The 26,782-nt window shown below is 37.4% G+C and overlaps 1 protein-coding gene across 2 annotated transcripts in view; it reads right to left on the bottom strand.

Moving 5' to 3' along the window:
• The window catches only part of LOC311085997 (uncharacterized protein), a 57,511-nt gene that overhangs the window by 23,684 nt on the left and 7,045 nt on the right, over positions 1 to 26,782 (bottom strand). The window contains exons 3-7 of one of the 2 annotated variants that reach the window (XM_084118624.1): positions 24,314 to 24,436; positions 13,003 to 14,940; positions 11,429 to 11,602; positions 6,520 to 6,693; positions 3,665 to 3,826 (exon numbers count right to left, since the gene is read on the bottom strand). In XM_084118624.1, coding sequence (XP_083974750.1) covers positions 3,665 to 3,826; positions 6,520 to 6,693; positions 11,429 to 11,602; positions 13,003 to 14,940; positions 24,314 to 24,436 — 2,571 coding nt within the window. The remainder of the gene's footprint in view (positions 1 to 3,664; positions 3,827 to 6,519; positions 6,694 to 11,428; positions 11,603 to 13,002; positions 14,941 to 24,313; positions 24,437 to 26,782) is intronic. The other variant, XM_084118625.1, reaches the window with a different exon arrangement.

Below are 26,782 nucleotides of genomic sequence, written 5' to 3'. Positions count from 1 at the left end.
TTGGTCCAAGGATCATGTACGTCCAGTTTCGTGAAGTTCGGACCAAATTTGTGACCTGTGAAAATTTTGTTTCGCTTTCTGTTCAATCCAATATGGAGGACGAACGACATGGACTCGTGATGTCATCTTTGCGAGCAACTTACACCGGTACTGACCGTACGTTTTAAAGTTGGAACGGTGTCTCTGTCTAAAAGGGCCTAGGCGCAGGAGCTGGCCAAAATTTATCTCCCGGTAATAATAATAATAATAATAATAATAATAATAATAATAATAATAAGAAAACTTAAGAAGAACAATAAGAAGAACTTAATTAATAGCACGTGTACTTTCTTAATTTCTCCAGTACCGACGGCAGAACCGATAACGGTAATAGCTTATCGATCCAGCGGTCTTTCATAATTCAGCACCGGGGCCCGTTTAATACCGGGTTTCGGTACCCATCCCTAGTTATGAATGCCTGTGCAGCAATGTGAAACAACGGCAAGCACACATTCTCGTACTGTTTCGACTTTATTCTCGAAATGTTTCGACTTTAATCTCAAAATACTAGATTTTTTTCCCGTTGCGGTTCAGGGCTTCAGTAGGCTATTCTGATCATGCTATGACATTTTCTCATTGTGCAGCTGGCTCTAGCTGTATTTTCTAACCATGACGGGGGAGTTTTATGCGTATGCGTTTAAGAATAATGTCACTTGCCCGGTCATGTAAGTAGACTACAGAATTTATTATAGCCTACTTGTCAAAATTAAAATAGGAAACTCCACTATGTCTCTTTACATTTATTTTGTCCCGTTGTCGGCTTCAGCTAAGAAAAGAAATAGTTCGCCCCACACGTCCAAAATTCTTAGCACACTTTCGAACCTTCCGCAACGAGTGCAGGCTCTTTGGTGAAGCTCTGCTTTGAATTAAGTTCCATCGTGACAAATGAATGGACTACTTGCGGAGTGACATGAAGACATGAATCAGAGGCACAAAAAACGTTGACAGCGGTGAGCAGTCATTATGTTGACCAATACCCGAACTGTGCTTTGCGTGATTTACGAGAGCATCATTTTCAGGTTGGAAAAGCCGGATTTCCGGATTTATCCGGAAGAATCACACCCCTGATTATTCAGCTATTTCAATTAGTTAAAACACAGAGTTATACATATTCTAAAAAAAAAAAAAAAAAATCACTTCAGCTTTTGAAATGGTTGTTTTAATGAACTTTGAGCCAACTAAACAGGTCATTCTCTTTAAGTTTTCAGATTTCTGTCCAACTCAAATCACACAAATGCTCTCTAAGCACAGACAAACTTAATCTGCAAACAATTATAAGAACAAAATAAAATAAAAATTGACATGAAAATTGATCTGACAGAGACATTCTCATTCACCTTTTAATTTACAGTATGAAAAAGTAATGATATTCTTCATAACATCTCCTTTTGTAAGTCTTCATGAATATGGAACAAAATACAGGCAAGTGATAAGACTGTAATACCTAAAGTTGTTATAATAATAAAAACAGCCCTGACTCCTAAGCTCGATCAAGCTTTATTCTATGCAAAAATAAATCATCACATTACTGTAATTATATTATTATTAGTTAAGATTATTGCTATTATTAATAGTTATACTATTAGTATATGCTATTCGTAATATGCTATAATCTCTAATAAAGAGATTTACTGCTAGTTATTTAGCTCCATCTGGAGAACATTCACCTCTCACCGGCTCCTCTTGTTTCCTCTTTAAGTGCTTTAAAATGCATGTTGTGCTCCCATGAAAAGCAAGTTTCGCCTTGCATGTATTGCACACGACAGCATTCTTGGTTTTGAAGTTTTGTGAAACTTTCACACACCTAGCTAGTTCGGATTCGTTTGCACTCCGTCATAATTCGCGCTGTTTTCTTCTACCGCAATAGCATTTGTAACGGCTGCATTACACTCTAGCGCTAAAGCGCCGTAGTGGTCAAATCGTGATATTGCAGGCCCTTACATTAGGTCACGTGAGATCAAACGACTACTCGACAACAAGATATTTTGTCGACAATGTCGACTAATCGTTTCAGCCCTACTTGAAAGCGTCACTCAGCTCGCTCTGCTACTCCGGTTATCTCTGTATGTTTAGGCAACAATAAAACGAAATGTTATATAACACCACTCTTCGTTTTCATTTAAAAAATTCTTTAACATTATAGCCACACAAATGTGGTTCAGACAACACGAATTGATTATATTCATTGCATGCATAACGTTAGCCTATTTATAACAAAACAAAATATAAAACACAACCCTGCCTCTTTTTGTTTAAATTTAAAAAATATTAAACATATTAATATGGTCCAGGCAATATGTGCACTTGTACTAAACAACAAATGTTGCAGTAAACAACATTACAGTGATCATCTTCACTGTAATAAAATTAAAAATGGCAAAACTCAACCCTGTCTCTTTTTTGTTAAATTTCAGTTTGATCAATAATAGCCTTTATAAAAGTAGAAGTAAAAGGTACATGAAGCTATACAATAAAAAATAAAGCAAACAATTCAGTCGAACATACAAAGTCAGCGCTTTAGTCTAAAATTACAACGGTAAAGTTAAATAGCCTAATGTTGAATATATAAAGTCATGAAACGATTGGCCAGGGAACAAATTATAGATTCACAAGACCAAAGATCGGCCGTTACGTTTACACAAGACGAATTATATCTCATGTTTAACCACTACAGAGACGTCAGAGTCAGCGGCAAACATCAGAATGACTAGCCGAGGAAAGGTGTTTCGAGGCGGGGTACATGAGCGCCGAGCGCCCGGTGATTGCCTGGATCTCACAATCTGGATCAAATTTTCATAAATCTTTATAAATAAACCATAGATTTGAGCTTTAAACAACTACAATCTCGCCTGAAAAACTTCCTTAAAACTACATTCCGTGACACAATAACAGTAGTATTATATTTCAACAGTATATTAAAAAATGGCGCTTCTTATGTTGTCATTCCCCTTGTAGCACGCTTAAGTGACGATTCTCTGTCAACCAATCAACGTCCTGCAGTGAGTCTAGCTCCACCCGTTAGTACCGTACCACTGTGCTGGGTACCCCAACGGAAGGGTACCGGAAAAGTAGTTCAATATGGTTCGTCATTTTGGTACCATTCACAACTTTTGACAGTGGAAACGGAAATAATTGCGTACCGTACTGTACCGTACCACACCGCTTAGTGGAAATGAGCCATTAGACACAACCTTTCAGGTAACATTGCTAGCTTTGAGGCCACCTGGGAACCCTTTCTTAATCATCTATCAAATGTAAAGGATTACAGTTTAAATGTTTGATCCTTTTATTGTTTGCATGATCACCATATTGCCTATGCCCACTGGCCTAGAAATATATGTATAACATTATAACAAATATGTATAAAACTGGAGGAAGTGATGTAATTCAACGGTTGTAAAATCACCCTTTTTTTCTTGACGTTGTCTTTTTGACGTTATTTTTTTTTGTTCTCTGATACTTTTGCTTCTATTTTAAAAGCTTGATGCTGATTCTCTTCCAATGTGTGGATGAGCGCAAGCAGTAATTTTTTTTCTCCTTTTGTGGTCCGAAAAAGAAAAAAAGGCTAACAGCATTTGAACACCAGGTTGAGTAAATGATGAATTAATTTTCATGATCAACATACTTGAGTTTGTTCAGATGTTTGAGTGTATCAGAGAGCAGCTTCACTCCTGAATCTCCTGGGTGATTGTAGCTCAGGTCCAGCTCTCTCAGGTGTGAAGGGTTTGAACTCAGAGCTGATGCCAGAGCAGCACAACCTTCCTCTGTCACCAAACAGTGAGATAATCTACAACAGTAAATGTTCATGTTATTGTGCTTCATTTTTGCAAATGTTTTAGATATTTTTTCTAGAATTTGTGATAGAGCGGCAGGGATGCAGGATATGGGGATGCTGAGGGTCCTGAAGCACACCTTATACAGGACAATAAATACAACACTGCAAAAAGTTTCAAAAACAAATCAAATTATTTTATGTTCTAACCAATATGCAGCTATATGGGCAGCTAGGGGTGTGCGATATGAAAAAAATATAAAAAATATCAAAATCTTATATCATGATATGAGTAATTTTATTTCACAATAACGATATATATCACAGAATAATTATTTTCACTTTAAAAGGGTCCTTTTATGCCATTTACAAAGTCTTGATTTTGTTTTTGGGGTGTATTAGAATATGCTTTCATAATTAATTAGGGATGTGGTTTACGTGGTTTCAGACTCGATCGGAATCGGACGTTACCTCCCGATCAGGACTCGGATATATATATTCTAGGGCTGGGAATCGATAAAAAAAAAAACTAATTAATTGCACAATTTGCTGTAATTAATTGCAATTAATTGCATTTCCCCCAAGCTTGTAATCATCAATATTTAAACTTAGGATCACCTAATTAAATTAAACAACACAGGAAAAAAAGGGAACAGAAAATAGCCCTATATTAAAATAATACTAAACAAACATCAATATATCAATATATTATTATTTTTCAATAATAAATCAACATAATCAATTTAACTGATTTTTTTTTTTTTTTTTTTTTTTACTAATTATCAAAATAAAACATAGACGTCCTACAAAGCTATTATTACCAGAGCATGTGATCAGAGCAGGTAATTTTACCATTGTTGCCCAGCATGGCTATACCAGCTCAGCAAACATAAGTCTACTACAGAGAAATGTCACGTTATTTGAGCGGACTTTGCTTTTCCAGTGCATGATCGGTACATGATTGGAGCGGTTGGGCCGTTAACGACAGAGCAGAACGTGCAGTGCAAACACGGAGTGGAACATTGAGCAGAGAGCGCAGCAACGTGCCGACACACACACACACGGAATGGAGATCGCGGCGCACACACGGAGCGGAAAAGACCTGCTCATGAAAGCTGCGCAAGAATGAAACCTGATCGCCGAACACGGAGGGGCGGGACGGCATATTTTCGGGCTTTTCAATAGCAGCCGCAACAGGAAATCTTTAAAACGAGGCAAAAAAAAAAGTGCTTATTATTTTTAATTCCCCCAGCCCTAATATATTCTCATTATTTTTTAACACATCTATAGTTATGCGGTGGCAGAGAGTTCGACAGTTTCACACTGAACGCGTTAGCAGAGCGTAAGCAGCGCAGGACCAGTGTATATGGTGAGCAGGAGCAGGACACGCGCGTTTTGCTTTCACACTGGCAGCGTTTGTCACGGGCGGGTTGTGTAAAGACAGAGTACTCTATAATGGATAAGTTGGCATGATAAGTTTCGTTTTCAAATACATTTAAGAGAAAAGACTTGTCAAAAAGCTTATTTTATTAATAATTTCATTTATATAACTTTTGGTTCATCTTTGTTTTTATTGTTCTGGCAACAAGTTTGTTTTTGGATATTTGTTTTCTTTTTAAATTGCTGTTGGTCATTTGTCTGACTGTTTAAAACACAATAGATATCATCAATGCACTTTTTGGATAAAACTGCTGTGTATTTTGGCCATGATCAATGCATTGTCACTTTAATTCAGCGTAAGTAAGCGTTGCAGCAAAAATAGACTCGGTGCCGAAACGATCGCGGCACTCCTGCTTCTGCTCTGTTCCTGCTACGTGCTGCCGCGCCGCCTTTGCATGCGGTGTGAATGCTGTAATCTGTTAACATGGGCGCCGAAAAAAATACGCACTGCTTATGCTCTGCTAACGTGTGAAACCGGCGTGAAACCGGCATAAGAGTTAGGAGTGCAGTTCCTAAAAGCACATTAATGGCTTTGCAAACACTGTGGCACTTTTATTTTTTTATTTGTTTACATGCCTGCCGGGTATTTTAAGTTGAAGTGCTATTTGTTTATATATTAGACTTTTTTATATTTACTGTTGCACTAATTCCAAAAGTGAAGAATTTATGTTATTTATTACTTGATTGTTCAAGCTACCTCACAGAAGTGCTCTGTTTGTTAACATGTTGTTGAATGTTAAAATAAGGTGAATTAAATAAAAAATAAGGAACATACTGGATCTGTTTTTCGCTCTTCTTTATTCTTTTATTATGTATTATAGAAGTATCGGATCGGGACTCGGTATCGGTAGATACTCAAAATCAAATGACTCGGACTCGAGGGCAAAAAAACCTGATCAGGACATCCCTATAATTAATTGTTCAAAAAACAAAGTTTTCACATATTTTACATTATTACAGCACTTCTCCCCCAGTCTGGCCCGAACATGCTGTTTATTGCTAATATTAAGATGTCTCTAACCTTAATAAAATAATAATAATTATAATAATAATAATAATAATAATTAAAAAGAAGAACTATTTAATACTGGGAAGAAGAACATTAAAAGATGTCTTCTGAAGAAACCCCACTTACGTTTAGGCAATACTGTTAAAGTGGGACACTTGGATTGTCAAAGTGGAATACTTCATTTTTCTTCTTAAAAATTCTAGACAGGGAACTGTTCTTGAACATTAACATATTGAATGAATACATGTATAGGTCAAACCTTAATATGTTGAGTTGACAGTTTGGACTCTTTAGTCCCTTACAGAGCAGCTTCACCCCTGAATCCTGCAGGTCATTCTTACTCAGGTCCAGCTCTCTCAGGGGGGAGTTTGGTGATTGTAGAGCTGAAGCCACTATTCCACAGTGCTGATCAGTGAGATTACAGGCTGTTAATCTGAAAAAGAAGAACTAATAGTATTAATTTGGCTGAAAATTAAATCAACGTCTAAATGCAACAATTTATATAGTATTATGCTTGTGAATACTAATATATTTTACTCATTAAAACTGAAAAAAAAAAATCAAAATTTATTTTCTTTTTTTTGGGGTGAATGGCATTATATACAGTGGGGAGAACAAGTATTTGATACACTGTCGATTTTGCAGGTTTTCCTACTTAAAGCATGTAGAGGTCTGTAATTTTTATCATAGGTACACTTCAACCGTGAGTGGTGGAATCTAAAACAAAAATCCAGAAAATCACATTGTATGATTTTTAAATAATTAATTTGCATTTTATTGCATGACATAAGTATTTGATCACCTACCAACCAGTAAGAATTCTGTCTCTCACAGACCTTATCGTTTTTCTTTTTTTTAAGAAGCCCTCCTGTTCTTCACTCATTACCTGTATTAACTGCACCTGTTTGAACTCGTTACCTGTATAAAAGACACCTGTCCACACACTCAATCAAACAGACTCCAACCTCTCTACAATGGCCAAGACCAGAGAGCTGTGTAAGGACATCAGGGATAAAATTGTAGACCTTCACAAGGCTGGGATGGGCTACAGGACAATAGGCAAGCAGCTGGTGAGAAGGCAACAACTGTTGGTGCAATTATTAGAAAATGGAAGAAGTTCAACATGACAGTCAATCTCCCTCTGTCTGGGGCACCATGCAAGATCTCACCTCGTGGGGCATCAATGATCATGAGCAAGGTGAGGGATCAGCCCAGAACTACATGGCAGGACCTGGTCAATGACCTGAAGAGAGCTGGGACCACAGTCTCAAAGAAAACCATTAGTAACACACTATGGCTGTGTCCAAATTCAGGGTCTACATCCTTCGGAGTACTCATTTGAAGGATGTTACGTCACAGCGCCGCGACGAAGGCTGTCCAAATTCGTAGGATCCTTCAAATGCGGCCCACAAATACGTCCTCCTTTTCCCCGAATTGGAAGGATGGGTGTGGTGGATCCTTTCCCGTCCTACCTATCCCATAATTCTTTTCGGCAGAGCGTAATGGCGGACGAAGCGAGCGGTAGCGGAGTGGGAGAGGAGTATGCTTTTCGATGTAAGTTTTTTAAAAACTGGCTTTTCAAAAAAATATATATTTTCAGTGGTTGAATTTTTTTTTTTTTTTTTTAATAAGGAATGGCCAAAGCTCAGGCTTGTCATGTATTTGGCTTTTCATTCTTGGATAAGAATTGTGAACATCCCCATACTGAGATATAATTTAATTTTCACATTAAATTAAATAAAGTTTTCTTATTGTGGGAAAAGCATATTCTGTCATTGACCCGATTTTAGCAATAACAAAGATAACTGATGGATCCTTTATGGTAATACATATGATATGGTACAACTACAGTGCAATGCAAATAGTAAATATAAGATAAAGTGAGAGGTAGGCTAATAGTAAATAGTTTAGTCAATAAAATAAACAAACAGTATACAGCAAATAAAATAGTAATGAAAAGTATAATTATATAATATCATAAGTACTAATGTAATAATAATAATAATAATATATTGATAATAGCATATAGTTTATGTATAATACTATAATAATAGCAATAGAATATGAAATATCAATTACAGAATACAGACAATAAAAAATAATAAGTTAAATAGTTACTATGAATAGTGAAATAATTTAACAGCATAACTATAATAGATTGATAATCGCAAGTGGTATATTATTATAATAACAATAATAAATAATGTAAATTTATACATTTTAAAATATTATTACATAGGCTATATAAAATAAAATGACGCAACCCTGTCTCTTTTTGGTAAATTTCAGTTTTTAAAAGGTATAAGAAGCTATACAAGTCAAGAAATAAAGTAAACGATTCAGTCAAACATACAGCAGGCTACACCGTTAAAGTTAAATAAGCCTAAATATATAAAGTTATGAAACTTCACTTTGCCCTCAGCCACAACAATCTGCCAAGGAACAAATTATAGATTAATGAAACCAAAGATCGCCCGTTAGATGAACACAAGACGAATTATTCTCACTAGACTGACAGCGGCGAACGTCAGAACGTCAGAAGCACTAGCCGAGGCAAGGCTGTTCTCGGCGGGGTACATGAGCGCTGAGCGCCCGGTGATCCCTGGATCTCACAACTCCGAAACCGTCAGATAACATTTTTAAAATGGCGCTCTCTTTATAAATAAACCACAGATTTGAGCTTTAAACAACTACATTGTCGACTGAAAAACTCTTAAAACTACATTTCGTGACACAGTAACAGTAGTATTTTTAAATTTCGCGGCCTTTCTCCTCTGAAAATATGTGAAAGAAGGGTAGGCTGTCCAAATTCACAAACACCGACTTCCGGGTTTTGCGGTCGTCGGAGGACCCCTCCTCCTTCAACCGGGTAGGAAGGATCCTAAAGAGGATGCAGACCCTGAATTTGGACACAGCCTATGCCATCATGGATTAAAATCCTGCAGCGCACGCAAGGTCCCCCTGCTCAAGCCAGCGCATGTCCAGGGGAGGAATGGGAGAAGGTTGTGTGGTCTGATGAGACAAAAATAGAGCTTTTTGGTCTAAACTCCACTTGCTGTGTTTGGAGGAAGAAGAAGGATGAGTACAACCCCAAGAACACCATCCCAACCATCAAGCATGGAGGTGGAAACATCATTCTTTGGGGATGCTTTTCTACAAAGGGGACAGGACGACTGCACTGTATTGAGGGGAGGATGGATGGGGCCATGTACCGCGAGATCTTGGCCAACAACCTCCTTTCCTCAGTAAGAGCATTGAAGATGGTCGTGGCTGGGTCTTACAGCATGAAAACAACCTGAAACACACAGCCAGGGCAACTAAGGAATGGCTCCGTAAGAAGCATCTCAAGGTCCTGGAGTGGCCTAGCCAGTCTCCAGACCTGAACCCAATAGAAAATCTTTGGAGGGAGCTGAAAGTCCATATTGCCCAGCAACAGCCCCGAAACCTGAAGGATCTGGAGAAGGTCTGTATGGAGGAGTGGGCCAAAATCCCTGCTGCAGTGTGTGCAAACCTGGTCAAGAACTACAGGAAACGTATGATCTCTGTATTTGCAAACAAAGATTTCTGTACCAAATATTAAGTTCTGCTTTTCTGATGTATCAAATACTTATGTCATGCAATAAAATGCTATTTAATTACTTAAGAATCATACAATGTGATTTTCTGGATTTTTGTTTTAGATTCCATCTCTCACAGTTGAAGTGTACCTATGATAAAAATGACAGACTTCTGCATGCTTTGTAAGTGGGAAAACCTGCAAAATCGGCAGTGTATCAAATACTTGTTCTCCCCACTGTATATACATTCATAAAACAATTAAAGACATTAACGAAATGTCTTAATTTAAAAAAAAAAATGTATTTCAAATTGTTTTTTAGATATTTTTTCTAGGATTTGTGATACAGCAGCAGGGATGCAGGATATGGGGATACTGAGGGTCAGAGAGTCTGATGGCAGCACCCCTTATACAGGACTATAAATACAATGCAAAAGGTATATTAAAAAAATCAATACATTATTTTATGTTCTAACCAATATACAGGTATGTGGGCAGCTAGGGGTGGGCGATATGACCAAAATCTAATATCACGATATAAGAAATTTTAATTGGCAATAATGATATAAATCAAGATATAGCTATTTTTTCTAGGATTTGTGATACAGCAGCAGGGATGCAGGATATGGGGATACTGAGGGTCAGAGAGTCTGATGGCAGCACCCCTTATACAGGACTATAAATACAATGCAAAAGGTATATAAAAAAAAATCAATACATTATTTTATGTTCTAACCAATATACAGGTATGTGGGCAGCTAGGGGTGGGCGATATGACCAAAATCTAATATCACGATATAAGAAATTTTAATTGGCAATAATGATATAAATCAAGATATAGCTATTTTTACTTTAAAAGGGTCCTATTATTCCCTTTTACGACATCTTGATTTTGTTTTTGGGGTGTACTAGAATATGCTTTCATAATTAATTGTTCAAAAAACACATTATTTTTCACATATTTTACATTATTACAGCACCTCTCCCCCCATTCTGGCCCGAACGCACCATTTGTTGATAATATTAAGACGTCTCTTACCTTAGTCAAAAAAGAATAAATATATATAATTAAAAAGAAAAAAATACTAATACTGGGAAGAACAACAATAAAAGACGTTGTCACATTGTCAGTTTGTTTTTATTCCTGTTCTTGTCTGGGTTTGGATAAACTGTTAATTAATTCCGTTCTGTCTTTCTCCGCCCCCTGCCTGTTTGTTTCTATGGTTTCTGATTTGATTTGAGTTTCAGTTGACATGTGTCTCGTTAATTAGTCTCATTAGTTCCTCTGTGTTCTGTCTATTGAAGCTGTGTGTTTCTTTCTGTTCTTTGTCAGTTCTAAGTTGCATTGAGTTGGTTTTTCTGTTCTTGTTTTGGAGATTATTTTGTGAAGTTTGAGTTCGTTTTTGATAAAGCTGCTGCACTTAGATCCTGTTTCATCTCTGCTGCAACCACTGTGTAACATACATCTTCTGAAGAAACCACACTTACTTTCAGGCAATACTGTTTAAGTGGGACACTTGTATTGTCAAAGTGGAATACTACTTAAAAAATTCTAGACAGGGAACTGTTCTTGAATATTAACATATTGAATGAATAAATGAGTAAGTCAAACCTCAATATGTTGAGTTGACAGTTTGGACTATTTAGTCCCTTAGAGAGCAGCTTCACTCCTGAATCCTGCAGGTCATTGTTACTCAGGTCCAGCTCTCTCAGGGGGGAGTTTGGTGATTGTAGAGCTGAAGCCACTATTCCACAGAGCTGATCAGTGAGATTACAGAATGTTAATCTGAAAAAGAAGAACTAATAGTATTAATTTGGCTGAAAATTAAATCAACGTCTAACTGCAACAATTTATATAGTATTATGCTTGTGAATACTAATATATTTTACTCATTAAAACTAATAACTAATTCTTACAAATAATGGTCATAAAGGGCTGGGCAATATGACAAAAAAAATCATATCTCTTTTTTTTTTTGGCTGAATGACATTATACGATATATATATATGGGTATTATATATATGGGTATTTTCTAGTGGTGGGCCGTTATCGGTGTTAACGTGCTGCGTTAACGTGAGACTCTTATCGGGCGATAAAAAAAATATCGCCGTTAATCTATTCTCAAAGTTGGGTTGGAAGCTGGGTCTATACTACGCAAGCTATGATGACTTTCACTTTGATATTTTAGCGCAGATTTGGTTCGGTGTTCGGTACGCATTTTCAAACCGAATGGTTAATTGGACCATTTTTCCTGCCGACCAACGAACTATCCAGTGTCCACAGATCTGCAACATTCACCATGGATTTACTGTAGTAACACTAACTGCAACCATGGAAGTTTGGCAGGAATAGTAGGCTATAATGCTTTCAAGTAACATTACATCGGTTTTATTTTGACATTATGAATAAAATTGCTGCCCTCAAATGTTAATCTGAACTAAAAATAGACCTTTGTTTATAACTACTACAATATTAGGCTACATTTCATTTTTTTCCAAGGAGCTGTTTTGTTTTATATGCTCATAAGAAGAGTGTCTTATAGCTCCATCATTGCTCAAAGTAAAAAAAAAAAAAAAAAAAAAAAAAAAAAAAAAAGTCATACTTTATTATATTAGGTTTAATAAAAAAATAAAAAAATCTCTGGCATTTCTTCACAAGTTCTTTTAAATGTCACTTTGTATTTAAGAAACACATGCCCTTTAGTCATTATTTGGGTAGCACACACATATTCTGAATGCCTTCGGCAGAATTCAAATGAGCCATTTTAATCTAGATTAATTCCAAGATTACAGTGAGATTAATCTAGATTAAAAAAAATTAATTATGCCCACCATGTCTCAAATCATGTCTCAAACGCATTAAACAGCACAAGTTTCTGTCAGAGCATCTGAAGGGGCAATCTGTGTTAAACTATAAGCATTTACTATATTAAGGCCTTCAAAATAACTCATGAGGTAAAACATGTCTCATATAGGACAAATTGGATTTTGTATTTTTCCTGCAGCAGCTCACTCTGTCTTCCGTTTTTTTTTTCAGATGTGCTCGTAATATCAATCTAATGTATATCAATATAAAAGGTGTTTCATTTTATATAGTTTATAAAAATAAATAAATATACTGTACAAACTTAATATTCTGGCCAGACTTTTGTTCATACTGTAATATGTTTATATTTTCACACTTACAGAGCTTTTCTGCAGTTCCTCACAGCAGGTACCAGTCTCAATTTACCCTCTTTTGATTTAAAGTTGTACTTCATAAAGTCTAACTCATCCAGTGCCTCCTCTGACATCAGGATCATGTTTGCCAATGTTGAGCACTGTGCAAGAGAAAGACTTTTTCTTTTTGTTTCAGAGTTTAAAAATGCCTGCATTTCTTTAACAACAGAATGATCCTTCATTTCAATCATGCAGAGTGACAGATTTATCCATCTTTCAGGACTGACATTGTTTTTTTGACCTCGTTTGAGGTTTTGGATTATTTTCTTGATGCTCTCTGGGTTGTTCTCTGTTTGAATCAGCACATCCTGCAAGAGTCTGTGATTGGATTCCAGTGAGACACCATGAAGGAATCGAAGTAAAAGATCCAGGTGTCCATTTTTACTCATCAAGGCTTTATTCATTACTCCCTTCAGAAACACATCCAGAGGAATATTCTCACACTGAGTTCTGGACTTTACTGAGAGGAACATTTTCAGAACTTCACTGTTCTTGTGTAAATAGCAGAAAAACACATACAGTGCTGCAAAAAACTCCTGAAAGCTCAAATGAACAAAGCTGTAAACCTTCCTGTGATAAATCACAGATTCCTCCCTAAAGATCTCAGTGCAAATCCCAGAATACACTGAGGCGTCAGTGACATCTATGCCGCTCTCTCTCAGGTCCTCCTCATAGAACATGACATTGCCCTTCATCAACTGATTGAAAGCCAGTTCAGCAAGTTTCACAATCACGTCTCTGTTGGACTGCAGGAGTTTCTCTGGATCTCTCTCTTCATACTTCTGGTTCCTCATATGAGTTTGAATGAGGAGGAAGTGTATGTACATTTCAGTCAGAGTTTGAGGGATTTCTGCACTGAGATCTTGTTTCAGGATGTTTTGAAGCACAGTGGCAGAGATCCAGCAGAAGACGGGTATGTGACACATGATGTGGAGGCTTCTTGCTCTTCTGATGTGTGAGATGATTCTGCTGGCTTGATGCTCATCACTGATTCTCTTCCTGAAATATTCCTCCTTCTGAGGGTCATTGAATCCCTGAATTTCTGTCACACGGTTGATGTAGTTAGATGGGATCTGATTGGCTGCTGCTGGTCTGGTGGTGATCCAGATGAGAGCAGAGGGAAGAAGATCTCCTTCCATGAGGTTTGACATCAACACACCCACAGATGAAGACTCAGTCACTTCAGAAACTTTCTTACTGTCTGAAAACTTCAGTGTCATTCTGCTTTCATCCAGACCATCAAAGATCAACACAACTGTACATTCATCATACATCTTTGAGTCCAGATCTCGAAGTTCAGGATAAAAGTCCAGCAGAAGTCTGTGAAGACTGTACTGATGATCTTTAATCAAGTTCAGCTCTCTAAATGGAAGCACAAACATGAAATCTACATCCTGATTGGCTTTTCCCTCGGCCCAGTCCAGAATGAACTTCTGCACAGAGACGGTTTTTCCAATTCCAGCGATGCCTTTAGTAAGAACAGTCTTGATTTTGTCTTTCTTCTCTCTTCTCTTCTCCTCATATCCAGGTTCAGGTGAAGGATCAAATATGTCATTGCAGTGGATTGGAGTGTCTTGGAGTGTCTTGTAACTTTTCTCCATCTGTAGCACCTCGTGTTCTTCATTCACTCCTTCACTCTCTCCCTCTATGATGTACAGCTGTGTGTAAATCCTGTTCAGGAGGGTTTGATTCTCTTGTAGTTTGATTCCCTCAAATACCCTCTCATATCTGTTCTTCATGCTGGTTTTGTGCTGGTCTTTGACTCTCTGAAGATCATCATGCACTGGTTGGAGAGAATCGAGCTGCAGGGCTGCCTCTGTGTCATGATGACTGATGCGTTTCTGACAGGAGGAGGATGAGCTGGTCTGACAGGACACATATCTGATCTGGTCAGCTCTCACACCACTGAAAAGACATTGAGAGACAAACAGAAAATACATTTATCAAAATAGAGAAAATATTTAAATATCTTTAATATTGAAATATGTTATTTAAAATCATACCACAACCACAATGATAAAGAAGTGTTCAAGGTTCTGTTCCCCTCCAATATTGCACAATTTGTATGTCTCCCCGCTTACGGAACAAAAATATATGGCAATATACTACAAAATATAATGCAATATATTACATAAAACATTTCCATATTTGGGAAACTAGCGCTTATATATTTCAATAAACTGCAATATCTATATATTTATAGTAGTATTGGTAGTTATACCAATATAACTGTATCCTTCTGTAAAGCCCACGTCTAGAAAACACACACTCCCACCTAATAATAGATGAAAGTCCCGTCCGAATCGGTGCATGAAATCACAGACATCGGGTGATAAGAATTGTAACTCAAACTCAGCAGTATACAGCACATAATGGTAAGTACTTTATTACTATTTTGTTCTACTCACAAGCCACATGAACATTGATTCAGACAGCGCCCGATGCATTAGTGAACCGACTGAAGCGAATGAAACAGACTCAAGTGAATCCTGTCTGATTCAGAGTGAAGTATCCTATTTGGATTAGACTGACGAATCGTTCACCAAACCAAATTCATCAGGAAAGTTCTTTGATTAACACTTGACTTGCATCTGAATTGCAAGGTATCATTTCTCAAACTGTTTGCCTTTTTGTTCATATGTTAACAAACCTCTATTGAATTGCATTGTAGTCAAATGTGTATTGATGCCCATTAGTGATGCGCGGGTCGTCTCATAAACCGCGGGCCCCGCGGGTAGCCCGCGGCCCGGGTTGGGGCGGGTAAAGAAATTGTCACTTTATTTGCGGGGTGGGTTGGGGCGGGTCATTAAAAACTAAATAAAATAAAAATCCATATATGTTGCATGCAATGTCCAGCCTATATTAAATATTTGGGAATATCAATCTAATCATATTTTAGTAGGTTCTTTGATAAGGCCGTAGCAATGCAACTTGCGTGATTTCCCCAAACATTTGGCATCACGTGACACAGCTCGCGCAAAGCAGCTCCCACCGCCAGCCACAACAACAAAGACGGAGAAATAAAAGTGAAGATGGAAGATGAGGTGCGGGAGAAATTGAGGTCTGGATTTTACATAATTAAAAGAAAAAAAGGTGAATGATGAATTAGATGAATACAAACGCAACTTTGTAAATATTGAAAATGTTTAAATCATTATCTTATTAATATGACCTGATTTATGGTTCATATTCAGAATAGTCTGTTATTGTCAGTTTACATGGCGATGTTTCCAAGCACTTTCAGGCTTAAATAAAGGCTGTTTTCATTTACATTGCAATGCCTAGTATATCTATTTAATGGTCGCGGGTGCGGGGCGGGGCGGGTTGTAAAAATAGATACAGTGGTGCGGGGCGGGCTGGGGCGGGCCAAATAATTTCATAAAAGCGGGACCCGCGGGTTGGAAAAAAAGCCGACCCGCGCATCATTAATTCCCATACCTAATAATATAAAAAAATGAATTGCCCTAATCAATGGCTTTGACATGGTCGACTACTACATATAGTTAGTCTTCCAAACTCCACCATGTTGCATATGTAGTTAATCGCTAGTTAATCAAGAATGTCAAAACGCAATTCCATTTTAACAATTTTTTTAAGGTTCTACATCTTTAGTAATTACAGTAATTAAAGTTACTGTGACAACTAGGGGTGGGAATTGGCAAAAATGTGATGATTCGATACTATTGCGATATTTGGGCCATGATTCAATATTATTGCGATTCTTAACATATTGCGTTACAGCAAGTATTGCGATTCGATTCTGCGATATATTGCGATTCATGCCCCCCATATTATTCAAAGTCATTACAAAAAATGAGGAAAATAGGACTGCTCAACTCACTTCAAATGTCACATTTAATTCTGTGAACATCATCTTCTACACATTAACTGAAGTGCAAAAACTTAGAAGGGTAGTGCAAAAACTTTGTCCTTGAACATTCAGGACAGACCTTATTACAGGACAGGACGCAATTATCTCTGAATAGGAGACCTCTTGCATGAATGGTGAGCTCCCAGCACAAAACTATAAATACATTGTTAAATATTGTTAAATACAATAGAGTAACATAAAGCAGACATAATAGAGTAATAGGGCTGTGCCGGTAAACTTGACAACCGCACCACCATGGCTGAGTAGCACCGCCGGTGATCCGCCAAAACACATTTTTTTGTATGTGAATGCTGTTTTACGTGAATATTATGACATGAGTGAAGCACAAAGCTTTGTTTACAAAAGAAAAAAATAGGTTAACAATTAAATGTTACATCGCAGCCATGGAAACGTTCTGATTCATGACGAATGAGAGAGTTGTGCGTGAGCCCATAAATTTAAGCTTGTCAGTTTTGAATTCTGGTTTGCGATCTGGTCACCCGATTATCAGCAAATTTAACAATATTCCATTAGTTATTCCATATAGAAAGTTTGAATTGTCTACTTTTAAACTAAACAATTCAAAACGAAAAGAAACTGACTAGCCTACTCTCTGCTTATGTATTCCGTATGAAGTGTGCATTTCTCTCTATATGTGCATTCACTGCGAAGATGATGAGTCAGCATCGTCAACTTCATCTTTGCAGCCGACACTGACACAGAAAACACTAGTTTTATTATTAGTATTTATTATTAACAATTAAAATGTCTCTTTGCCACATTCATAATCATTACTTTTGCCGGTTCTTTGTGACAGCTGTTATGTGTGCTATTGGCAGTGTCACCCTCTGGTTATATGAACACGCAGCACCGCATCAGCGCCGAAAACATGGAGATTTTATTTTAGAGAATAATCACACAACCTATTCGATATTCTATAATTAAATAAACTACTCGAATAGGGCTGAAACGATTAGTCGACATTGTCGTCAACGTCGACAATAAAAAATTGTCGACAAGATATCTTGTTGTCGAGTAGTCATTTGATCTCACGTGACCTAATGTAAGGGCTTGCAATATCGCGATTTGACCACTACGGCGCTTTAGCGCTAGAGTGTAATGCAGCCGTTACAAATGCTATTGCGGTAGAAGAAAACACAGCGCGAATTATGATGGAGTGCAAACGAATCCGAACTAGCAAGGTAAGAATGCTGTCGTGTGCAATACATGCAAGGCGGAACTTGCTTTTCACAGGAGCACAACATGCATGTTAAAGCACTTAAAGAGGAAACGAGGAGCCGGTGAAGTTATCCAGCTGGAGCTAAATAACTAGCTGTAAATCTCTTTATTAGAGAATGCAATACTACTAATAATAGCAATAATATTAAAGGACAATTCCGGTGAAAATTGAACCTAGGGGTAATTAACACATGGTTACCGATTCGATCGTTCTCTGGGATGCTTTTTCATGATAATCGAATGTAAAGAGTTTTCTCTCTAAAAACAGATTAGCTTATAACGCTAGTATATAGGGAATAGAATAAGTAAAAGTAAATCGCTAGTTAATACCACTAACAAGGCTCAAAATAGCCTCACACTAACACGGTAGCATAATGAGGGACCCTACATGCAAACCGAAGCATTGTGAACTTTGTAAGTGTACACACAGTTTAATAAGAAGATACTTTATAAAGACAGTACATTACACGTATACAGGCAGGAGCCATCTTGGAAAATAGTCTCGACTAGTCGAGCCTTGAACGCTTTTTTAAAACGAAAAAATTATTTTTATTTTTATTAAATAATAATTTTATTTTTATTTATTTTCTCTGATGCGTTCAGTGCTTTCTTCCGGAAACAACGTACCATATGAGATTCCAAGTCACAGTTCATCTCACTTAGCACGGCGTTCGTGGCTCAACTAGTCGAGACTGTTTTCCAAGATGGCTCCTGCCTGTATACGTGTAATGTACTGTCTTTATAAAGTATCTTCTTATTAAACTGTCTGTACACTTACAAAGTTCTCAATGCTTCAGTTTGCATGTAGGGTCCCTCATTATGCTACCGTGTTAGTGTGAGGCTATTTTGAGCCTTGTTAGTGGTATTAACTAGCGATTTACTTATTCTATGCCCTATATACTAGTGTTATAAGCTAATCTGTTTTTAGAGATAAAACTCTTTACATTCGATTATCATGAAAACGCATCCCAGAGAACGATCGTCTCGGTAACCATGTGTTAATTACCCCTAGGTTCATTTTTCACCGGAATTGTCCTTTAACAATAATAATATAATTACAGTAATGTGATGATTTATTTTTGCATAGAATAAAGCTTGATCGAGCTTAGGAGTCAGGGCTGTTTTTATTATTGTAACACTATTAGGTATTACGGTCTTATCACTTGCCTGTATTTTGTTCCATATTCATGAAGACTTACAAAAGGATATGTTATGAAGAATATCATGTCAGTTACTTTTTCATACTGTAAATTAAAAGGTGAATGAGAATGTCAGCTCAATTGTCATGTCAATTTTTTATTTTATACTTACAATAATTGTTTGCAGATTAAGTTTGTCTGTAATGCAGCTGATTAATTTTTGTTTATTTTTTCCTATTGAAAGAGAACAGAATATTTAAACCAGAGGTCTTCAATCCTGCTCCTGGAGGGCCACTGTCCTGCAAAGTTTAGTTCCAACCCTAATCAAACACACCTGAATCAGCTCATCAAGCTCTTCAGAATCGTTTGAGTATTCAAAGGCAGGTGTGCTGAAGCAGGTTGGAACTAAACTCTGCAGGACAGTGGCCCTCCATGAGCAGGATTGAAGACCTCTGATTTAAACAATGTTTAGAGAGCATTTGTGTGTGATTTGAGTTGGACAGAAATCTGAAAACTTAAAGAGAATGACCTGTTTAGTTGGCTCAAAGTTCATTAAAACAACCATTTCAAAAGCTGAAGTGATTTTCTTTTTTTTATATTATAGTTAGAAAATGTATAACTCAGTGTTTTAACTAATTGAAAAAGCTGAATAATCGTTCCAAACTTACTTCAAAATATGAAAAGACAATGCAGAAAAGCAGAGTGCATGTGGCGGAAGACAAAACTTGTAGTCCATTATAACATCTACAAAGACAGCATCCATGCTTTTAATATGGAACTAGGCAAAGCTAGACAGACTTTCTTCTCAAATATTATAAACAGTAATTTAAACAACACACGCACTCTTTTTGCTACTGTAGAGAGACTGACAAACCCCCCAAGCCAGATTCCCAGTGAAATGCTCTCAGACAACAAGTGCAGTGAGTTTGCTTCTTTCTTCTCTGAGAAAATCAATAATATCAGAAAGGTGATCAGCACATCCTTGAGTTGCCCTGGGGTCAGACAGATCAAACCACCTGAGAAAGTAGTTACTATGTCTGATTTCAAAGAAATTGATGGCAAAATTTTGGAAGAAACCGTACAGCACCTTAAAACATCAACCTGCGCTCTTGACACACTTCCCACATCATTTTTCAAAAGTGTGTTAAACAGTTTAGAAGCAGATCTTCTAGAAGTGGTAAATGCCTCACTTCTCTCTGGGAGTTTTCCAAACTCCCTGAAAACTGCAGTTATCAAGCCCCTCCTGAAAAAGAACAATCTGGATAAGACCATATTAAGCAACTATAGACCGATCTCAAATCTTCCTTTCATAGGCAAAATCATTGAAAAAGTTGTCTTCAATCAGCTGAACAAATTCTTATGCTCGAATGGATACCTTGACAATTTTCAATCTGGTTTCCGACCGCACCACAGCACAGAGACAGCGCTCATAAAGATAATAAACGATATTCGCTTAAATACTGATTCAGGCAAATTATCAGTGCTGGTACTACTCAACCTCAGTGCTGCATTTGACACTGTCGATCATAACATACTTCTTGACAGGCTGGAAAACTGGGTGGGGCTTTCTGGGATAGTCCTAAAATGGTTCAGGTCATACTTAGATGGGAGAGGTTATTATGTGAGTATAGGAGATCATAAGTCTGAGTGGACATCCATGACATGCTGAGTCCCTCAAGGCTCAATTCTTGCACTACTCCTGTTCAACCTGTATATGCTCCCAATGAGCCAAATAATGAGAAAGAACCAAATTGCTTACCACAGCTATGCAGACGACACACAGATTTACTTAGCCCTATCGCCTAACGATTACAGCCCCATTGACTCCCTGTGCCAATGCATCGATGAAGTCAACAGTTGGATGTGTCAAAACTTTCTTCAGTTAAACAAAGACAAAACTGAAGTCATTGCGTTTGGAAACAAAGATGAAGTTCTCAAGGTGAATGCATACCTTCACTCTAGGGGTCAAACAACTAAAAATCAAGTCAGGAATCTTGGTGTGACACTAGAGTCAGACCTTAGTTTCAGTAGTCATGTCAAAGCAATAACTAAATCAGCATACTATCATCTGAAAAATATTGCAAGAATTAGATGCTTTGTTTCCAGAGAAGACTTAGAGAAACTTGTGCATGCTTTCATCACCAGCAGGGTGGATTATTGTAATGGACTCCTCACTGGCCTTCCCAAAAAGACCATAAGACAGTTGCAGCTCATACAGAACGCTGCCACCAGGATTCTGAGCAGAACCAGAAAATATGAACATATCACACCAGTCCTCAGGTCTTTACACTGGCTCCCAGTTAAATTTAGGATTGATTTTAAAGTATTATTACTGGTATATAAATCATTCAATGGCCTAGGACCTCAATACATTGCAGATATGCTCACTGAATATAAACCCAACAGATCACTCAGATCACTAGGATCATATCAGCTAGAAATACCAAGGGTTCACTCTAAGCATGGTGAGTCTGCTTTTAGCTATTATGCCAGCCGCAGCTGGAACCAGCTTCCAGAAGAGATCAGATGTGCTCTTACAGTAGTCACTTTCAAATCCAGACTCAAAACACTTCTGTTTAGCTATGCATTTAATGAATGAGCACTGTGCCAATGTTCGTCCGACTGTTTGTACTGTACTGTATTTTATTTTTTTTATTTTTCTAAACTGTTTTAATTATTCTTACTTCTTTTTATTATTTTAATTTCTTCTATGTAAAGCACTTTGAATTGCCATTGTGTATGAAATGTGCTATATAAATAAACTTGCCTTGCCTTGCTGATTAGTCGGTGAAATAATCGATGATTAGTCGATTAATCGTTCTAATAATCGTTAGATTAATCGATTATCAAAATAATCGTTTGTTGCAGCCCTATACTCGAATATTCAATATTTAAAAATCGTGACTCATCCTTGCATGGAATCTCGTTTCTTTTCCCAAATCTTCACTCACGTCTCACCCATTTTCAAAGGGGATTATAAATGTTTCTTCCTTGGTTCGCTTTTAATTAGTTTTTAATTATTTTTTTAATTAATTCGCCTATTATTTCGTATTCTTTACTGTGGTGAAGTATAATTTTATTTTTTTAACTGCATTAGTTATTTTTGCTACTCATAGTAGGTGTTTTTTTTTTACTGTGACTAATATGACAGTAGTATTATTTAATTAAATGCATTTATGGTGAGATTAGTAAAATTTCATGACAATCTGTGTTCATTTCAACCACGAACCATGATGCGCTGTCACTTTAATTCAGCGTGTGCAGCGCAGCAAATATAGACTCGGTGTGGAAATGATCGCTGCAGACGCACCGCTCCTGGAACGCATTACCATTAGCATGGGTACGGAAAAAAATATGCACTGCAATCGGAGTATGTGTGAAACAGGCGTTACGCTACACGGCTAACCTGCTCTGAAACAGGTTTTATTCTGGGTTAGAGATCGCAAACCCAAACGGGACCAATCAGCTGTGAGTAAAGTGACATGCATCTGATGCGATAAAGCCACTCCCCCTGTATCTCTCGCTCCAAATTAAAGCAGTTTATAGTGAAAAAACGTTAGAGACAAAATTGATAATCGCTCTAAATTGATGGCGCTCTACATGTTCTGTGTGATTGACGTCACACTTTCAGGTGCAGGCGCTTCAGAGTTAATCGCAAACTCTGGATCAAACCTGAGTTGACAGAGAACGTTTATACTGAGCTTGGTGAAACCGCTGAACCTGATCTATACGAGGTTGGATTTATCTGTATTTGTCAACTCTAAACCTACTCTGAAACTCAAGAGTTTGTTAAGATAGCTTCATGCAACAGGACACTGTTTTTTTTTTTTTTTTTTACCATGGTTCGCTCTTTCTGTTTTTGTTTTCATTTTCGATTCTAAAGTAATAAACATTACACTAGATCTTTAAATTAGACCAATACAAGTCAATTAATTAAACATTAGTAAATTAATAAAACAACAAAAGTTGGACCAAACTAAGACAATTAAATAATAGTAAATTGATTAAATTAAATAGTATCAACAAAATAATAATAATAATGAATTAAATATACCTTTGTACTAATAGTACATTAATTAAATTACATTGAATGATATAAGAAGATTGAGTTACAAATATTTTTATCTAAAAATAAAACTATGTAATCCAACTTTTGACCCAATGAAAATGAATTTGAATGAAGTAAATTAAATGAGTTTAAAAATGCTCCTAAATTAAATGAAGTAAGAGTAACAAATTAATTTTTAAAGGGGTCATATAATGGTACATGCACTTTTACAAGTTGATTGTACTGAAAAGTGTGTTGGCAGCGCCTGTACACAACAATCATAAAATGATAAAAATCCATCCAGTGTTTTTTTTCTAATCTCCTTATATGTTTTACACTCTCTGAAATCAAGCCGTTGGATTATGTGACGTCACAAAATCGATGCCCCTCCCACGATTGTGATTGACAGCAGCGTTTCAACACAGACCCGCCCTCGCTCATGAGCGAGCTGTCTGTCATCATAGTGCATTGATATGCTGGAGAAGAATGGCGTCTAAGCGATTGTGGCGTTCTGTTCTTGGGTGTAATAAGGAACACAGCAGTCATTTTGATGTTTTTGATGGAATATTCCCAAAGCATTGACGCGGGGATTCCCCACGATCAACGTCCATGCTTTCATGTTTGCGCGAATCATTTCACACCAGACTGCGTTACACACGAGGGTCAGTAAAGCTGGTTTTGCTAAGAAGCTGTTCCTGAAAATAGGATCAGTACCAACTATTTGTGTTCCTGCTGCAACTCCAGAAGAAGAAGTGAGTGTAACGTTTTATTAACCTTTATATTAATATTTATATTAATCTTTGCAAATCTATTTTGACCAGTTATATTATGACCAGGTAAAATTAGTGTTTTCTTACAATACTAATGAGAATTTTTAATTAAAGTATATTACAAAGTTTTAATTTATACTCTAAAGAATCATATTAGCTTGTACAAAAATGGCATTATATGACCCCTTTAAGTGTACATGAATATACTCACACAGGGTCGAAGGGCACGGCTTCATTACAGAGATCAGTGGGGTGAAATATGGATCCATTTCTCTTCATAGACACACATCTGGATACTGGAGATGATGATATCTTTCTCTTCCTGCTGATGATACTGAGAAAAACAGAGATACATTTCAGATCATAATGAGATATACACTACTGTGCAAAAGTCTTAGGCACATTTGTATTTTCACCCCCCAAAATGGTTTTAAGCCGGTTATTGATATGTTTTACTGTAGTGTGTCAGTAGGAAATATCAGTTTACATTTCAAAACATTCCTTTTGCCATTAATTGTAATAATCCAGTGACTTTTTTGTATGCACACAGAGTCTGACAACAGCCGGTATGATATGATCTAACCATCATCAAGTCTGTCTGTGATCACATGAAGAAACAGAAAAAACTGAGACAAAATCCAGACGAAATGTGGCAACGTCTGTATTTTAGATCATTTCTGAAGCCAGAAAAATAAACCACAGCTGCCTAAGTTACCCTAGTTGCAAATAATGCAAAATAAAAGCTATTGTAGGGGCAGATACAAGCTCACACATCACTGATCTACTGACATAATTCACACATCACCGACACGCATGCATATCGGACATGTCCCCTGTAAAGGCACACTATGCAGTTTCCGTTTTTCTCAAACAGCGACCCCTAGAGTCGCTGTGGAGTACTTGTATTTAACGTTACCGTCGTAAAGACCACTCACGCAGAGCTGTCTCTGCACTCTTCAGACCGCGCTTTCTTCGTTTTCTACTTCGACTCTGCCATGATTCACGTTTGAAATGCATGCTAGTGTCTTCCATAGAGGCTGCATCATATGTTGTTGATGTATGTGATGTCGTGCAAGCAAGTCGTGATTCTCGCGAGATTTGTCGGGGCGCCACCTCTCAAATTTGCTTTGCTGTTTTTGCATTTGCATTGCTGGGATTTAGCGGATTTGAAGCGAAAGTATTTGATGAACATATACTATGTGCAGAGAGCATTCGCTCACTATCATCATCTCATTTTTGATGGAAGTGGCGTTTTGCGGCATTTGCATCTAAACTCTTCATATGCTATTAATAAAAAGCAAGCAACTAAAGAAAAACAGAAAGTCACTCACTGCTCTTGATTGAATAACTTAGTAGCTTTAATAAAAATAAATGACTTACTTGAATGCTGCTGTTAAATGCTCTGGCAAGGAGATAAACATGGCGGACTGTGTACAGCTCACTCAGGGCGAGGTCTATGCTGATAGGGCAGAGTCCGTCAGCAGTCGTGGACGGGGCCTAAGCATTTTTGATGTCATAAAATCTACATTCTGCAAACGGCTTGCTCCGAGGCACCACTTATGATTTATGGGGATTAAAAAAAGAGGAGTAGGTGGATTTTTACCATTATAGGGTGGTTGTGTACACACACTGCTGACATAGATTCATGTCCAAACACCATGTAAAAGTGAATTTTGCATAATAGGTCCCATTTAGCGAGGCAAGGGCAGCCTCCGCAACTTTGGTAAAGATGCATGCCATAGGTGTGATTGGCAAAGGACAAAAAAGCAGGAAAATATACGGTGCACCAACCAACGGCAAGCACACACGCAACTTCTAAGGAAGACTGTATTCTCGTACTCTTTCGACTTTATTCTCGAAATGTTTCGACTTTAATCTCGAAATTCTATATTTTTTTGTATTTTTTTTTACGGATTTCTTTCTTTCTTTCTTTTTCCGTTGCGGTTCATGGCTTCCGTAGGCTATTCTGATCATGCTATGACTTTTTCTCGTTGTGCAGCTGGCTCTAGAGGCAGTATTTTCTAACCATGTCGGGGGAGTTTTATGCGTATGCGTTTTAGAATAATGTCACTTGCCAGGTCATGTAAGGGCTAGACTACAGAATTTATTATACTTGTCAAAACGAAAATAGGAACTCCACAATGTCTCTCTTTACATTTATGTTGTCCCGTTGTCCGCTTCAGCTAAGAAAAGAAATAGTTCGCCCCACACGTCAAAAATTCTTAGCACACTTTAGATAACCTTCCGCAACGAGTGCAGGCTCTTTGGTGGAGCTCTGCTTTGAATGAAGTTCCATCGTGACAAATGAATGGACTACTTGCGGAGTGACATGAAGACATGAATCAGAGGCATAAAAAACGTTGACAGCGGTGAGCAGTCATTATGTTTACCAATACCCGAACCATGCTTTGAGCGCGACCCGCAAAAAAACATTTTCAGGTCGGAAAAGCCGGATTTCCGGATTTATCCAGAAGAATCACAACCCTGAGGGAGACAGGGACAGCCAAAAGGGGAGGGCAATGTACTTATATGCCCAACTCTTGAAAGCAAACCGAAATAACGGTCTGTGTCGAGGCAGAATGGAGATGTGGAAGTATGCATCCTTCAGATCAATTGCTGCGAACCAATCTTGGGGACAAACATACGTGGTAATGTGTTTCTGCACAAGTATCTTGAAGGG

This window comes from Abramis brama (assembly GCF_963993115.1).
Source record: "Abramis brama genome assembly, chromosome: 1".
NCBI lineage: Eukaryota > Metazoa > Chordata > Actinopteri > Cypriniformes > Leuciscidae > Abramis > Abramis brama.
Note: the sequence above shows the minus strand (reverse complement) of the source record. Positions and strands in the feature narration are given on the sequence as shown.